This window comes from Pinus tabuliformis, chromosome Q (genome assembly GCF_031772625.1).
Source record: "Pinus tabuliformis cultivar Carrire ecotype Pingquan chromosome Q, CPIR1, whole genome shotgun sequence".
NCBI classification, from domain to species: domain Eukaryota; kingdom Viridiplantae; phylum Streptophyta; class Pinopsida; order Pinales; family Pinaceae; genus Pinus; species Pinus tabuliformis.
This window is the reverse complement of record NC_142296.1, coordinates 1,236,166,224-1,236,184,842: the sequence shown is the minus strand read 5'-3', so window position 1 is coordinate 1,236,184,842 and position 18,619 is coordinate 1,236,166,224. Positions and strand designations below refer to the sequence as shown.

General features: G+C 40.7%; 1 protein-coding gene across 1 annotated transcript in view; it reads right to left on the bottom strand.

Annotated features, from left to right (window-relative positions):
* Window positions 1-18,619, bottom strand: part of LOC149224281 (putative rhamnogalacturonate lyase B) — a 480,785-nt gene that overhangs the window by 136,404 nt on the left and 325,762 nt on the right. Inside the window, exon 11 of the mRNA XM_089386062.1 lies at window positions 9,967-10,123. Coding sequence (XP_089242188.1) covers window positions 9,967-10,123 — 157 coding nt within the window. The remainder of the gene's footprint in view (window positions 1-9,966; window positions 10,124-18,619) is intronic.

Here is an 18,619-nt window from a genome sequence, read left to right as displayed (position 1 = left end):
GGCCTCGTCCTAGTCAAGTCAGCCCTCTAGATAGCTCAGGTCGGCTCCAATAAAGAGGCACCCATTCGGCCTCATGAAATCTTATATAAAGGCATCATTTTGTCCCTCTCCAAGCAAGCAACTCAGTCATCTTCTGAGGTCAGCGAAAAAGAATTCTGAGGTAGTGGATAGGATATGTCTGAGGCAGAAAAGACCAGTGAAGTCTGAGGCATAGTAGCTCGCATATCTGAGGCATAGTAGCTCATGTATCTGAGGCAGGTAGCTCGCATATCTGAGGCAGAGAACTCGCACTCTGAGGCAATGAAGTCTGAGGTCTGAGGTAGCTAGCGAAGGGATATATGAGGCAGTGAATTATGAAATCTGAAGCAGCCAGCGAAAGGCATATTCTGAGCTATGAAGTGTCAGCTATAAGGGCTAGTAGAGCAGCATTTCTGAAACAAGATCAAAGAATATTTTCTGGGCCAGATTGACTTGACTAGGAGGATGGACCATGGACCAGGTTTGACGAGTTGTTGACTTAGATGTATCTCTGCTGAATTGAATAATTCTTTATTGAAAAGATTGCTGGGTTTTTCCCCATGTGCATTTTCCTAGGGTAAACCATTGTGTTCATTTGTGTGACTGTCTCTTTATGATCCTACTGTTTTAAAAATTATATTGTTGATGTCTTCTATGTAATTATTGAATGATGGATTAATGGATAAGAATGTGAAAAGATAAAAAATAATTATCAGAATAGAAGGCTCTTAGAAAATCAACACCTTGATCATCATTGACCCTGCTAAGCCCTCTATCTATCCTTGCACCTTGAAAATAAGTCACATTTAGCCCTAGTATTAAAATATCTTATAGTTGGCATAGGGAATACCCCTAAACAACAGGAGGAATGTTTCTGAGGTGACAATGGCAACCCTTCCTCAATGTTGCCATAAGGTCTGGCCCCTCACCCGGTGAGGCCTTTCACTAGATCTGCTAGATTTTGTGGCAACAGTCATCAATAAAAGTCATGATATATCTATTACCAAAGGCAAATGGAATAGGCATAAAGCATGGTTTCCTCCCATTTTCCACATTTAATTTTTTCATGATCTTGCATGAGGAAAGAGGGGTATTCGAACCATTAGCTCAGTTTTGGCATATTCATAATAATGGATGAAGTCAAAAGGTCGGTTGACTTCATGAGCAAGATTTTCTAATTTAATGAAAAGATAAAGGGATAGATAATGCTGCCTTGCTTAGACAAAAGCAGGAAACAACAAAAAATATTTCATTACCCATTTTTCCCAACAAGAGGAACTTGGATCAAATTATTTGACATTATTGCCATGATTATTAGGTATTCTTTCACAGAAAGGAAGATGCGTAGAAAGAGAAAGTGCATAGGCAAGGAAGAAAGGTGTGCAGACTTGCAGTGTCACCATTTCCATGTAGGGATTGAGCACAGGTCAGGTCAAGCCATGCAGATTTCACCTTATTTAGCATGAATTCATGATGATTTTACTGGTGAGGTGCATAGACAGAGAAATCACATAAGCAAGGAATAAAGGTGCACAGATTTGCAGACTCATCATTTACATGTAGGGATTGTGCACAGGTCAGGTCAAGGCGTGCAGATTTCATCATATTTAGGATGAATTCATGGTGATTTTTACTGGTGTTGATCCCTTCAGAACAGAGGAACTAGTCCCAAGATCCCATTGGCAGCCTTGTAGATGAAGTTTTATAGTTCCAAATGTCTGGGCAGTTCATAGATGTGACAAGTCAAATTAAGCTCACACCTTTGGCACTAATGGAGGGTACTTGCTTTGCTAAATCTGTTTTTGGATGGCAGCCCAGTAATCCTGAATGTAGTCATGTTCCTTGTTCAGTTTTTTGTATACTTCCTCTTTATGTAGTAAGCCTTACAAAGTAGAACCAGTTAAAGAGAAGGGGGCCACTAAAGAATTTTATTTTTCTGAAGGGACTATAAAAGGCAGATCTGAAGAATTAAAGCTTGAACCCAACTCACAGGTCAACTCCTATGACGAAAGGGACTATAAAGGCAATTTTAGGGACATCTCTTCTCCTTAGAATGCTTCAAGTGTGTCAATGCTACAATCTAACCTTTCAACTTCAGGAAATAGTTTCTCATATTAAGAGATAATTGCATCTTCTCTACATGGCAGCAAATACCAGAGACAAAAATAGCATAGCAGGGACAATGTAAAGAATGCAAAGAACTTACATTGACATTTTGCTCCAGAACTTAGGACCTGTTTTCTTCTGAGGATGATAGAATGGTTCATAAAACATCCATTCAAGGGAAACGACAAGAAAGTGAAGGACGGCAAGGAGCCTTTAATATCAAAAGGAAAGGCTGATTGAAGTCTTATTTTGAGCAGTATCAGTGCTTTCCAGACAAGGTCAGTATCAGCTCTTGAGAGCATGCCAACCATCTGATGCTGACATTCGCTATGGAGCAGCTAAAGCTATTTTTCCTGTTTTATCAGGAAGCACCTTAGATGAAATTCTTGAATCTGTGAACTTCAATTATAGTGAGATGATCATCACTCTTTTCGAAGTTTGGGATGAAGTTATAGATAAAGGTGAGCCAGTGAGAGGAATATATGTGCTAAGCCAACAATTACTAAATAATAAAGTTTTCAATTCCAAGATTGTTTTAGAGGTAGTTTTGGTGCTCTTACCTGTCCACATACATAGGTAGTCCTAGGAGAACTTTTTTCTCCTATGATGCAGCTTGCCAACCAACAACCCCTACTATGATCCACAAATACCTAACCTCAGATGCCTATCACCCATTCTCTGGTCCATACATTCATTGGTCTAGCCTAATCATCCAATGAAGGTAGGTCATCTATTGTGACGTACGTTAACCATTTTTACATTCAAGTGCCTTCATTTAGATTTTAAGGCATTCTAGTATGGATCGCTGGTTGAAATTGGAGTATAGACCACTATTGGTTGTGTACTTGTTCCCTTACTTCACCTTGGTGGTTATCATTTGCCCCTAGTCCAATGTGACCTTTGGGCCTTTCTTTCATTGTCTAGGAGGGGCACAAATAGGAGGCTCTGATGATGGTAGTGTTCCATGTTTTTCATACTAAACACTTCTCATCATTCACTTCATTTCATTATCCCACTTTTTGACTGGTTGTTGTCAGTCCCTCATATTGGTTCCCTATTGGCCTTTTCCTATGAGAAGAAGGGGTTGGAAATACCCGAGGTTGATGTAGCTATAACAAAAAAAAAAGCATAAGCCAAATGTTGAAATGCAAAAGAGTGGCAAGGGATATGAAGGAATCAAAAGCCAATTATAGCTTGAGTTGTAGCCCCTCTTATATAGCCACTCATCCTCAGGAGAATCTATGTATATCATGCCTATCAAAGTAAAAGGAACTCTCAAAGAACATCCCAACCCCAATGAAGCTATAAACTGCCCATCATTAAAGTGGGATTATATCACCATCATTACATTATAAATCAATGAAGCTTTTTAAACAAGTCATATCAACCCAAAGAAAAAGGAAAATGAGGGGGCTTGGAAAAACAAAGGCGAGGGAAGGTAACTCAAGCAGCTAAGTGCTCCCTCTACAAAGGTGCTCATGGACAATGGTTTTACATAACCTAGTATAAGACTATGCACCTTTCATAAAGTAAATCCCAAGGCATAACACCTATCATTTGTACCTATCATTCGAGAGTGTCAGCCTAGCAACTATTCTTCCCTTTAGGGTTAGAAGCACCTAGTTGTTTATTTGGGGTAGCATCGGATGTGCTCTAGCCAAGAAATTTGGTAGCGAGGTTGGGGCACATCAGATCTCCAATACCCAGAAAGGGTTTGGGCAGATTCAAAATAGATCAGGAGATATTAAAATAATTAATATTTTTAATGGAGTCCTAAGTCTAAACTTAGGGAAAATAAAATATTAATGTGTATTAATATGAATCTGTGTTAGAATGGTCCAAATGACAAGGATCAATCCAGATCTAATCTTAGCCATTGATTATGGACTTAATCTTAGCAGTTGATATGTCAACAGGAAAAGTATAAGAGGAGGCTTGAGGGTCACTTGGAAAATACACCAGAGTGATCAATCATTCTATTCTCTAGAGCAGGGTTTGCTAAGAGAGATAGAATCAGTGATCGAAAATGCAGCTGAGGGGCATTGAGTACAGAGAGACAGAGAGGCAGAGATAGTGCTGGGAGATCAGCGTAGGAGCCACAAAGAGTGACGCAGTAGCAGCCAGGGCTCACGTAGGGCCACGCAGAGGTAGTTGGGAGTTGCGCAAAGCTTCAGAGAGGCCAATGTTGCTGACATAGAGGGCTAGAACGCTGACGCGGACACACTGAGGGTGATGTCAGGCCAGCGCTGGATAGAGACGGGCTGACGCAGTCCAGAAAGGCAGACACTGGGTTTCTGGGGAAAATTTGAGATGAGGAGCTGTCGGAAGGATTATCTGGGGTTTCAGCCGGGAAATTTGTCTCAAACTGAGAGGTATTACTGCCAAGGAAATTCTTTGTTGGGTAGGCCAAATTTGGCACCCAGATTGTACTCTGATATTGCTTAATAAGAAAACCCTCAGATAGTTGCACCAGTTTTCCCACATTGGGTTTTTCCGGGGACATTGGTCCAAAAATAACGGTGTCATTTGGTGTGATTGTTTCTGTTTCCTTCAATTGTTGATCTGTAATATGTTGAGCATGCACTAGTGTTTATTTTCAGTATTTACATTGTAAATAACTTGTTAAGTAACAGAACAAGTAGGTAGGAATAAATAAGATAAAGTGCATGGAGGGTTTCTAACTGGTAGACTTAGAAACTTCATCATGGTATCAGAGGGTGATTGCAAATCATAGGAGGACTGAGGACATCAGCCAAGTGAAGCAATAGCAGTAGAAAACAGTTGTCCCGAGGTGACAGAAGTTGTTTCTAGCAAAGCAGCAACAAGGGAAGGGTGATGCAGTGTCTGCATCATCAAGGGTGAGCAAGGAAGAGGTAGCGCAGAGGCTAAGGAAAGCAAAGGGAGCCTCACAGAGAGCCACGCAGAAGCTAGGAGGGCTGACGTAGTTGGCTGAGGAGGTCAGGTTGCTGGTGTTAGGATTGCACAGAACCTAGGAGCTCTCACCTTTAGGTTGTTGGGGTTTAGAAGGCTGTGGGAATATTGCAGAGTGGAGCTGGTGAGGTACTGTAGTCAGAACAATACACGATAGGGCAAGGCCAAGAGGGGGGAGTTTCTACCGAGGGTTTCTAGCCAAGAAACCCGGATCAGTGGTGAGGTTGCACAGACGATCAGAGTAGGGGGCATCTCGACAACGGCAGGAGGATTTCCAGGAGGAAAATCAAGACTCAGAGGGAGTCAGATCGAGAACTTCCAAGAGGGAAGTAGAAGAGCATCATGGCACTACACAAAGTAAGAGACCAGGATAGACTGGACAAAGCGTCGAACTTCGCAGTCTAGAAGGCCAGAATCTTATCTGTACTTGGCAGAAATCGTGTCAAGAACCTCGCCTTGAAGGTTATAGCTATCCCAGTCGACCCCAATGATAACAACAAGTATGAGGAGGCAATGGCGAGGGCCAAGAGCATCATCCTTGATGAGGTCAAGGACCATGTAGTACCACACATTGTCGAGAAGGAAATGACATATGAGATGTGGGAGGCCCTCAAGAAATTGTACCAGCATACATCTGCACAGAGAAGAATGTTACTAGAGAATTAGTTGAGGTCGTACCAGATGAAGGAGGGAGAACCGATTGACACCTTCCTCGGAGGACTGAACGAGATCCGAGATCAGTTGACTGCGATAGTAGCCACATTGGATCAGGAACTGATAATGAGGACGGCCCTAAATGCAATCTCAGAAGACTGGGAGGTATTTGTCTAGACTCTAGAATATACTGGGCAGAGGGACTCTTCCACCTTGGGATAAGATGTGGGTTGCTCTTCGCCAAGAAGAGATCAAACGGCAGTCAAAGACGAGTAGCAGCAGCAAGGGGATCAAAGACAAGCAGGGGGACGAGGATGTTGCCCTAGCATCTGAGGGAAAGCAAGGAAAGCGGAAGAAGAAGGATCTCTCCAAGATCAAGTGCTTCCACTGTGGGGAGCCGGGTCATTATGCGACCCAGTGTCCAAGGAAGAAGAGTAAGGGAGAGTCTTCCGAGACTAAGGCAGCGCCAACAAGGGCAAAGAAGGAAGTGTTGACAGACGATGAAGGGAGAGTCTTCCGAGACTAAGGCAGCGCCAACAAGGGCAAAGAAGGAAGTGTTGACAGACGATGACTGTGCCATGAGTGCACACGCACCACTTGAAAAGAAGTGGTGAGACATTGAGCTGTAGTCAGGCAAACTACAAGCAATCAGGGGCAGGATCCTCAAGGTACCCAGCCTCTTGGATTAGACCTTGCTACAGGAGCCCTGAAGAGGAGTAGCAGGATTGGCTGAGTCGAGTAGAGATGGATGCGGATGAAGCGGCAGAGAGAGCTACAGTGCAGGAGTCCCGAGATAGCGTGAGGCTAGCAGGCTGCAGCAGTGCGAGAGGCACAAGAGTGTTGCACCAGTGCAGGATGGCACAGAGAGGTGTGCAACAGTGCGAGATGCAGGGAGTTGCTGCAACAGTGCAGAGGTCAAAGAGGGAGCACTTGTTAGCAGCAAAGGGAGCTTCAACATCAGTGGGTGTCTCTAGCCCAATAGGGAGGTCAGATTGGGAGATCAGTTACTTACTTCTCAGTAACTGAGTTGCAGTGCAGCGATGGGTAGCACGATGCAACATGATGAGAAGAGGTGCAGTGCTGGGAGAAAAGACCAACAACAGCACAGATGCAGAGGGAGCTGTCGTACAGATAAAGCACTGGCAGTGGCGGGACCATGGGCAACAGTACAGGATGTAGTAGTGGAGAGGATGTTGGGCAGGAAGGCCTAGCATCAACACAGGTACCGATGTCGGATGATCAGAGTAATACTCAGTGAGGAGTATTGCTAGAGCACAGTCCTCACTAAGAGGGAGTGTTGAATTGGGGTAGCATCAGATGTGCTCTAGCCACGAAATTTGGTGGAGAGGTTGGGGCACATGAGATCTCCAATACCCAAAAGGGTTTGGGCAGATTCAAAACAAATCATGATATATTAAAATAATTAATATTTTTAATGGAGTCCCTAAGTCTAAACTTAGGGAAAATAAAATATTAATGTGTATTAATATGAATATGTGTTAGAATGGTCCAAAAGTCATGGATCAAGCCAGATCTAATCTTAGTCGTTGATTAGGGACTTAATCTCGACTGTTGATATGTCAACAGGAAAAGTATAAGAGGAGGCTTGAGGGTCACTTGGAAAATTCACCAGAGTGATAAGTCATTCTATTCTCTAGAGCGGGGTTTGCTAAGAGAGATAGAATCAGTGATCGAAGTTGCAACTGAGGGGCATTGAGTACAGAGAGACAAAGAGGCAGAGATAGTGTCGGGAGATCAGCACAGGAGCCAGAGAGAGTGACGCAGTAGCAGCCAGGGCTCACGCAGGGCCACGCAGAGGTAGCCGAGAGCTACGCAGAGCTTCAGAGAGGTCATTGTTGCTGACGCAAAGGGCCAAACGACTGACACAGGGCCTCCTAAGGCTGACGCAGACCCATTCAGAGTGACACAGGGCCAGCGCTGGGCAGAGAGGGGTTGACGCAGTCCCGAAAGGCAGATGCTAGGGTTTCTGAGGTAGATTTGAGCTGAGGAGCTGCCGGAAGGATTATCCGGGGTTTCAGCCAAGAAATTTGTCTCAAATTGAGAGGTATTACTGCCAAGGAAATTCTTTGTTGGGTAGGCCGGATTTGGCACCCAAATTGTACTCTGATATTGCTTAATAAGAAAACCCTCAGATAGCTACATCGGTTTTCCCTCATTGCGTTTTTCCGAGGAAATTGGTCCAAAAATAACAGTGTCATTTGGTGTGATTGTTTATGTTTCCTTCAATTGTTGATCTGTAATATGTTTAGCATGCACTAGAGTTTATTTTCAGTATTTACATTGTAAATAACTTGTTAAGTAACAGAACAAGTAGGTAGGAATAAATCAGATAAAGTGCATGGAGGGTTTCTAACTGGTAGACTTAGAAACTTCATCACTAGTAGGGTCATGTGATAACCCTTTCATACCTACGTATGGTAACATGTGCACAATCATAAGCTAGTAAGACATTTGAAGATGATACTTGTGTGAATTGTTTTGATGGCTTTGACATTAAATATGGTCCACCTTGATGCTCTTATGGTTCTTGTACCCATGATGTTGATTTCACTTGATTCCTTGAGTATGTGTTAGATGTTTCCTCCAGGTGCATCCAAGATCCCTTGAGGGATGATATGATTCTTCTCCAGCTCTTCATAGATGATGTCCAACCACTTTGATGATAACGTAGAGCACTTCAACAAAGGATGTTGGGCATATTTTGGGGACGTTGACCTTGAGGGTGATTTGGCACAATTGAGGAGACCATCCCTCAGCCTCAGACCTTGGACATTGGTGATCCAACCTAGGACATTGCTTGGAGATTAGGTGTGCTAGGAGTTTTTTGTAAATATATTTTTAAAATTATCTCGTCAGCAAGTTTTTTGACCTTCAGTTTTTCTATTGAGGGGGGTAAAATAAAAAGTGATATTTAGTGTTATGATGGAGTGTTAACACTCATTGAGTGTCATTAGGTGTAACTAATACATATGTCACAATATATGATAAATATGTGACCAATGCAATTTCAGATGCCATAGTTGGGGGTTAAGATTGTGTTGCAAATATTGCTAGTTTTTCCCAATGTTTATATTTTTCAGATTTTTTGGCGATATTTCCCAACATTTTTTTATGTTTTCCCTAATATTTTCAATAAGCTTATTTCCAGATCCCCAGAGATATATTCTTTGAAATAATATTTGTAGTTTTTCAGGTTTAAACAAGCTAACCAACTAGGGCTCCTATAAATATTTCATCTATGGGGATATATAATGTGTAAGAGAAGTATCGTTGCAGCATGAGTAACAAAGTTAATCATTTATTTACTCTCTCCATTATAATGTTTGAATTCTTGCACCCTAATTTCCTACATGCAGTGCCTAGAATATAATCTTTAACCATAACCATCAGTTTTAAAGAGGGGGGATATCCAATGTTTTACCCTTTTGTGACTCTTCTGATTAACAGAGTTCTGCCCCCAATCAAAGTACTACAAATTTTCTGCCTCCAGTATTAGAAGCTGTTCATATTGGAAATATATGAAGCACGAAAACTATTACATACCTGGTTGGAAAAGAAGTTTGTCCTTTGAGGTGTTTCCCCATTATTAGCAAAATTGTGGACAATTTTATCTAAGCAGGGAGGAAAGGGAGATCACTAAACAGTAAACACACAGTTTGAAAGTATTAGCAGCTCTTTCCACACCAATTTATAGTATATACTGTCCCTCATGTTAAAAAAGTTATTTTTTTATATGTTTGTTCATTTAAGGCTGGATTTATAAAATGCTTAAGACCTATGTTCATCTTGAATATTTGACTCTGATATAATTTTGTAATATAAATATATGTTAGCAATTTAGTGGAAACATGGTGAATTCAAGTCACTTTTCCTTGTGCGTTTATAATTCATATCTTACAAGAAATATGGCGAATTCAAGAAAAACCTTTCCTCTTGGGTTTATAAAGTGCATCTTCCCAGGATTTTTTGTTTTTCTATATTTCATACAGTGTGATCACTTATCATTTAGAGCTTTAGCTGTAATGAAGGAGCAACAAAAGGATTTTATTGTCATGATTTTCATTTAATGGGTGACCTGTTGACAATAGATCAATCAATCATAGACATTAGCCTATATTGTCACTTAAAACTTAAAATAGTTTATCCATTCTAGTCTAAACTTGTATTCTACTATGAAATAGATGTTAACAATGAATTATATTGGAGAGGTCAAATGAACAAGATAGAGCGAAGGACCTTTCAGGATGATTGAGAAATAGTTTGTTGATGTGGCAAGGCTTGGGATCTGGAATGAAAAATTCTGCAGCAGTGCGATCTGGTAAACCTATCTCCCATATAGTAGGGCCATCTCTTGGGGGCTCATAGATCAAGATCCCAACATCTATCCTACAACCTGCAATATATCAGTTGACATTGTACATTTTTCATCAGCATGGGAAGCTCAGTGATTCTTGATAACAATGCACTTTCATCCTAATGCACAAATTGATCCAACTCGACCACATAATGGTTATTTTAATGTAAAAAACTATTTAAATATTGGAAACAGTCTTGATAAAATAATAATCGTTACTATCAAGATTCAAATTTCTAAACCATATGCCAAATGGATATAAGTAAAAAACAAATGTATTAGTTTCTTTTCGTCACTAACCCTTTTAAACAATATCTATTCCCTGTAATGATAATCACCTCTAACAAAATGCTATTGAGGATGCAAATTTATCTGGATACAACTTATGTACAAATAATAAAAAATTGTTGAACTTCGTCATGTACTTTATAGCATTATAGTATCAAACACAGCATTGATTACTGAGAACTGATTGTTGTGGAGGTCAAACCACCAGCTTTAGAATGGGGTGGAAAACCCTCAATGCTCACAGCAAGCCACCACTGAATACCAGCCTCCTACCGAGTGTAGCATGATTACTTGGTGTTTATGATTGGGCATGGAGCCTTATGATTATAACTATATCTCCTAGACTTATAATTTTTTTAATAAAAACGTTTCCACCAGGTTGTAAATCTGGTGGTCATTTTGGTAATTAGCCATGCCGATAATGACCTTACTAGTGCTTGTGGCAGCTAGTTTATGACCCTCCTTTTTTCGTATAAAAGATGACCATGTACATATTCTTTTGTCAATATTTAAAAGAAGATTTTATTCCAAATAAAAAGAATTAATAGTACCTCTGGCCTTTATAGGAATTTACAGGGTAACTTCCTCAGATAGAACACCAAAGGACACCACTCAAACAAATTACAGATCAATACACCAGTATTCTTGATGTGGTTAAAACCCTCAAAGAGGGAAACAGTCCACAGCCTGAGCCAACGCAGCCACTTCAAGCAATTTATTAATAAAGAAAGAAAATTTACATAAACTTCTCTCATGAACGGTCCCCCTACACATAACCCTCCATGCTCTTTAAATAGAGATCAAGGAACAATCAGGTGTTAAGCCACGGATCAAGTGTCGATAATACCGAGGAGAGAATGAATCGTTGGATTACTTCATGTCTAGAACATATCGTGACCGTCGGATTGTAAGTTACAAAAGTACATAGTAAAGAAACACACATTATCTAACTCTACACTAGACCAAGTTATACTTAACTATTTCCTATGTGTCGGAATATCCTAACATCCCCCCTTAAGAACAACTTGGAATAGGATTGAAGGATGTACAAATATGACACAATAAGAGAAGGACGGAGGCATTAGAGCCTATCCCTCCTTAATGACAACTTCTTGAACTCCAACCATAAATCGAAGTTTAGTAAACTTCGCCTCTATGAGAGCCTTTGTAAAGATGTTTGCAACTTGATCATCGGTTGAACAATATTGCACTTCAAGAACATGGTCATGAATGAGTTTTCTGATGAAGTGCATTTGTAGTTCAATGTGTTTGTTGCCTTGATGTTGGACTAGTTCTTTGCATAGTTGAATGGCACTTTGATTATCACACCAAAGTGTAGTCGGATGCTGCGGCTGAAAGCCAAACTCTAACAGAATCTGACGAAGCCATCGGGCTTCCTTACTAGCTTCTACGGCACAACGATACTCTGCTTCTGATGAAGAAAGAGAAATGGCACTTTGTTTCTTGCAAGGCCATGTAATAGGTCCTGAACAAGAGTGAAGGCATAACCTGCAGTCGACTTCCGATCATCAGGGTCACCAGCCCAATCGAAATCAGTGAAACCAACCAATAGAGGAGATGCTTCTCCACTATAATGAATCCCAAACTGAACTGTACCTCGAACATAGCAAAGTATTCTTTTAACTTCTTTCCAATGACTTTCATGTGGGTTTTGCATAAACCGAGCAATAAGGCCAACAACAAAGGAAAGGTCGGGACAAGTATGGGTCAAATACAAAAGTTTTCCTACAAGCTCACGGTATAAGGTAGCATCAAATTTAAGGGAAGTACAAGTGACTGAAAGTTTGTCTCCAGACTAAAAGGGAGAAGGGGTTGGCTTATAGTCTTCCATGTGAAAATGGCGTGGAAGATCACAGGCATACTTGGAATGGGGGTTTGCAAGACTTGAAGACCAAGAAAATAATGCAAGTGTCCTAAGTCTGTCATTTCAAACTTCATTTTAAGGCTAGACTTCACATGGTTTATAAGGTTGGGATCACTACCAGTAAGGATAAGATCATCAACATAAAGAACAAGAATGATAAGATACTTACCCACTTTCTTGGTGTCGACAGTATTGTCAGAATGACACCTAGAATAGCCAGTATCTAAAAGAAAGCTATCCATTTTGGCACACCAAGCCCAAGGGGCTTGCTTGAGACCATAAAGGGATTTCTTAAGCCGACATACAAAGCTGGAGTCTATTTGTATAAAGCCAAGAGGTTGTTCCATATAGATTTCTTCATGCAAGTCCCCATGCAAAAAAGCAGATTTAACATCCATCTGATGGAATTCCCATTTGAAAGAGGCAGCAAGGGAAAGAATAAGGCAGATAGAGTTCATTTTGGCAATAGGGGAGAAGGTTTCAGTATAGTCAATGCCTTCAACTTGTGAAAAACCCTTAGCAACAAGACGAGCTTTATGTTTATCAACTTTTCCATCTGGTCCATACTTGGTTCTGTAAACTCATTTGCATCTAACAAGTTTTCATCCCTTTGGAAGAGGAGCGAAATCCTATGTATCATTTGCCAATAATGAACAATATTCTTCATTCATAGCTACGTCCCAATCTGGATGGCCTAAAGCTTCTACAAAGGTGCCAGGATCATAATTTGCTAAAGCTTGAGCCAGTAAAGAAAAGTCTCTATCGAACTGAGAACGTGTACGTCATTGATCTGTAGGATCACCTGCAAGAGCACCTGCTGCATCCCGAGTAGCACGGACCCATTATGGAAGCTGAGGAGCTGAAGGAGGATCTTGAGAAGGTGGGGGGGGGGGGGATTTTCATCCTCGCTGTCATCATCTGAAGAAGAAATATTTTCATAAGTAGAAGGGATAGAGAGAGGTGGCACATCCACAGAACTAGGCTCGTAGGCCTATATATTTTCAAAAAACTTTACATCTCTTCTAATGTTAACATTTTTGGACTTACGTGGAATAAGTCTATATCCTTTGACATCTTCAGAATATCCAACAAAAATATGTTTTTCACTCTTCGGTTCTAAAGCTTTATGTTTCTCATCTGGAATATGGGCCCATGCTTCACTTCCATAAACACGAAAGTGACTTACATCTGGTTTAATTTAACTCCATGCTTCTTCTAGAGTGATATTATTTAAAACCTTAGATGGAGTGTGATTTACTATGTAATTTGCACAGTTAATTGCTTCTGCCCAAAAATTAAGACTAAGTCCTTTAGATTGAAGCATACAATTAGCCATTTCCTTTAAGGTGCGATTCTTCATTTCAGCTACACCATTTTGTTGCGAAGTATATGGAACAGTATGTTGCATTTGAATTCCATGCTTAGTGCAAAAGTTGATGAATTTGTTTTTAACATATTCTCCGCCATTATTAGATCTTAGCTTAAGGCCAAGAACATGTTAAATACTTCTCTTGAGTTTTAATTAGTATAACTAAGTGTGTTTGGAGAAATCATCAATGAAAGTTAAGAAATACTTGTAGCCAGGGAATGAAACAACTGGAAGTGGATGACATAAATGACTATGCACAAGCTGTAAAGGGGTTGAGGCATGCCAAGAGGCACGTTTTTCAAAACTATCCCGATGATGTTTTCCGAGTACACATCCGGAACAAACACCATCTCTGCAAGATACCATAGGAAGACCTGTCACCATATTTGAGCGATAGTTTAAGTGACCAAATCGCTCAAGCCAAAGCGTGCTCACTTCATCATTATGAGCAAAAAATACTGAGGGAAGAGTTGATGACCCAAAGTTGTTAAACTTATACAACCTTGTAGAATCATCAGCAATGCCAGTAGCTAAAATCTGTCTAGGATCTCTTAGGTCCTTAATTACAACATCGTGAATTGAAAATTCAATGGTTTTACCTTCACCTAAATGATTTATCTGATATACAAATAGAAGGTTGCAGGATAAGGTTGGGACACATAATACATCATTAAATTGACCATTGTCTAGATGAACAGTTCCAGTCCCTACAGCACTAAGAGATCTTTCATCAGCAACATATATATTTTTGGTGTTACAATCATTTAAAGAAGAAAACATGGCTTTGTTTTTGGCCATGTAATAAGAAGCTCCAGAATCAATGAGCCACTCATGAGAATGAGAAGAAGAAGATACATTTAGTGCACAACCAGACCGAGATGCTTGACAACCACATGCAGAAAGTGCTATACATAAAGATGAAGTTGAAGAGTGCTCCAAATGTTTGTTATGCTTCTTCATTGCTACTTCCAAGGCTTCCATCTTCTTAAAGCATTTAGATTCTAAGTGGCCATCTCGATTACAAAAGTTGCAATGTATATCAATCTTCTTCCCTTTGTTTTTATTTGCCTTATCATTTTGTTGAATTGATTTTTCATTTTGAGACTGAAATTGCGTAGGACCCTTGTTTGGTTTACGACCATTCCTTTTAGGATATTGCTTCTTAGGATTCTTTGAATTTGGTTGTTGTTGGGCGGCAAAGGCTTTCTTAGAAGAGTTTCCAAGATTAAGAAGACCAGGATGTAAGAATTTTTCTTGTTCTCTTATTAAAAAATCACAAAAGGAATCAAAAGAGGGGGACTTGTAGTCTTGTCCTTGAGAAATAAAGGCTTCTCTAATAGAATGGAAGGTGGAAACAAACACAGAGTAGGATGGTCCCAACATAGTAAGAATGGAATAGATAAGGCTACCATCTCCTTTCTTTACCTTAACACTGTTAGCTTTGCTCTACAAAAGGGTCAAAAATGGATTCAAGACACTCTCAAGGGCTGCAAACACACTTAGATGCATGTCAAAGGATCCATGGAAGCTGTTAAAATCTCCAAGATGTGATTAAAAGCCTTCCACCGAATAAAAAGTTGCAAGAGAAAAGCCCTTAAGGGAGCAAAAATACACTATCGGGAGGCCTAAAATGCTTAAAAAACCATAAAAAACCCAAATCGCAGGCTTAAAGGTCCGAAATCATATCAGCCATTGGATCTGGCCGATCAACGGCCCAGATCGCATCGGCATATCGCAATCGAAGAAGGCAGGCAATGGCAGCGACGTGGGAGATTGCCGATCGGCGTATCGGCGGGTTGGAGCATCGGAGCAATCAGAGGTATCGGCGGTGGCATAGCGATGCGATATAGCGATTCGATCAGAACCATTGATCGCGCATCAGGATCAACGGCCGAGATCATGTCGCAATGGAGGACTTACAAAGGGGTCGGGGCATTTATATCTGCCGATATGCGATTGCGATCGCATCGCGTCAGTGTATCGCATCGGCGTTTTCAAAGGGGGCAGGGCCTTTCGCACAGTTATATTTGTGACCCGATGAGGCGGACCCGATGGCGTTATAAGTGATTTTTATAAAATTTCAGGTCCGCGCTCAGGCCATTTTCAATGAATTTTGCGCATTTTCATAGTATAAATGAAATATAAGGGAGGCCTTAGGCAAGCGCCGATAGCGATGAAGCCCGGACCCGAATGGGTCCGGGAAGTGAAATACATTTATTTTCAAGTCCGCCAAAGGGGATTTCTCAGCTTTTGCAGCATTTTTCAATGTATTTTGAAACATAAAGGAAAGCGAGGGATCGGAGGCATCGGCCCAGATCAAGTCGACATTTCGCAATCGGGGATACCAAGGGTGCTCAACACTTTCATATATGCCGATGCGATGGAACCGGACCCGATGGATTTTCGAAACAGAATCATTTGATATTTGAAGTCCGCCAAAGCCATTTTTCATGATTTTGCAGCATTTTTATGTGTTATTTCAAAAATAAAAAGACAGAGGATTGGTCGGCTGCAATATGCATTGTGACCCGAAAGGCGGACTCGATAAAGAAAATAGGCATGAATGAACCTTTTAAAGTCCAAAATGAAGCAGTGTTGGGCGGGAATGAGCAGTTTGACAGCGCTTCAGTCATGATGAGCCGTTTTAATGATCAAAGACTTCATTCAATACACAGTATGGCCGAGGAGGAAGCAGGACACTACCGATCCAGTTAGAGCATTCAATGGTTATGGGTTTCACCCATATTTCACTCCACCTGCCCAAGGAGGACCACAAAGCACCAGAGAGGGTCAAATCTATTTAAAACTCAGACAGATTTGTATCAGAGGCCCGTTTCTAAGTGTAAATGTGGTTGGTGGCCATTTATGGACTCCTCCACGCATTGTTTAGCAGAGATATTTTGTATTGTAACACTATATATACTCAGAAGAGAGAATGTAAGGGATTCGATGAGTGTTTGATGAATGAGAGCTTATTGTAGCCTTTTAACTTCTGGAGACTGTAAATACTATGAGACCTGTAGCTTCTGGTCTTGATTTCCAACAAATATAAGCTTCTTTTGCTGTCACCTGCTCACTTTTCATTTCTTCTATGTTCTAGGCTCTGCCTGCATTGCATTTATTTGATGTGCTGTGAATATTTAGCATGTGAGGGGCTGTCATCCAACCTCTGTGCTACAATTTAGTGGTTCATTGATTTTGCTTGCAGATTGTTGTTGTTTAAATAACAGAGAGCTGTCATCCTCTTTGTATATTGAATAATAGTTTTGCAGACCTTCTAATTGGTTGCAGCTGGCCATTACAGGGTCCTGTGCATCTGCTGGTGCAATCAGTCTTCTCCATCATCACTTTTACCTTAAACTGTGAGTAGTTGGTAGTTGAAAGCCTTGTAGTTTGGGGGTCTTCACCCATGTCTGGGGATAATCATAGTAGGAGTGGTTATCTGGCTTAACTGTGCTGCACATCTTCCATTTATCCATCATTTTATCCAACAAAACTGTTGAATTTTTAATGTTCCTGAGCATCACCGATTTACAGCCTAGGTGAGTTTATTGGGGTGATAACATTAATTGGCGTCGTTGCCGGGGAGAGAGGAGAATCGGAGCTCAAGCTTCCCTGGGAGAACGACATAGTTTCAAGCTTTGATGACAGACAAGGTTTGAACACAACATTGGTTGTAATCATCTGTCTGGCGACTCCATTGGTGGAAAACCATCCTTTGGTGACTCCACTTTGAAGTTCTGGCTCAGTTTGCAAGGCATACTCGAAGAAATCCTCAGAAATCTCCAGCTAAACCGTTTCTTGACCCTGAAAGAATTGTTAAATCGAAGAAATCATCAAAGAAAGGGGCATCAAGATCAGGTAAGCCTAAAAACTCTGATTTATCTCTGAAAAATGAGTTTATAGCTAAAGAATCACAGCCTGAAGTCTTGGAGCCCGGCGCTATTAATAAAGAAATTACTTCAGAGATTAGTTCAGCCCCTTGTGTAGTCAGTTCCCCTTTGAATCTCAGTCCAAAGAAAGCCTCCTATACGGTCCAAAATATCCCAATATCTCTGCCATCCATCGCATTATTTCCTACTGCTCCATCTGTTAATGTTCCTCCACATATTCCAAATATGGCAGAACAGCAAGCACCCACTAGGATTGAGAGGATTGTTGCAGCTAGATATGGACCTCTGGTATTGCCTGTGCCTCTAAATCCTATGCCTGTGGGAGAATATCAAAAATATATGCCTAAATTTACTGGAACAGAGGGAGTGACAGCAGAAGAACATCTTGAAGCCTTTTACAGTTATGCTGATAACTTAGATATAAGTGAGAATGATGTATGGATGAGAGTTTTTGTCCAAAGCCTTGATGGAGAGGCTAGGAAGTGGTTTAGAGAATTACCCCAGGGATCTATAACAGATATTGAAGCATTAGATGATGCATTTTTGAAGCAATGGGGAGATAAGAAGGACTTGTTGTATTATCATACTGAGTTTGGAAATCTGAAAAGAGAAAAAGGTGAGTCTTTGCCTGACTTTAATAAGAGATTTAATAAAATGTACAGTAAAATACCAGCTGAGGTAAAGCCTACCCCCACCACTACCAAACTCACATATGCCAATGCTTTTGACCCCGATTTCTGCTTATTGTTGAGAGAAAGACGATGTGCTACCTTGAATGATATGCAAGAAGCAACCTGGAGGTGGAATCCAATATTATGGCAGCAGAGAAGTTGAAGAGTCAAGTTGATAGAAGAAGGATGAGAGGTGAGACCTCTTCTTCCTCTGCCTCTACTTCAGAGCCTAAATTAGACAAAATGACTAAGATGATAGAGTCATTGGCTGCTGAAATTTCTAAGCTAAAGGTTGAGCAGGCTTCAGGCAAAACAAGGCAGCAAAACACATTTGCTCCAAGAAATCCAAACCCATTCAGAAAAGCAAATGATCAGCTGCAAATTATGCAAAGGGGTGAAGAAGCAAAAGAAGATCATAAAGTCAAAGCT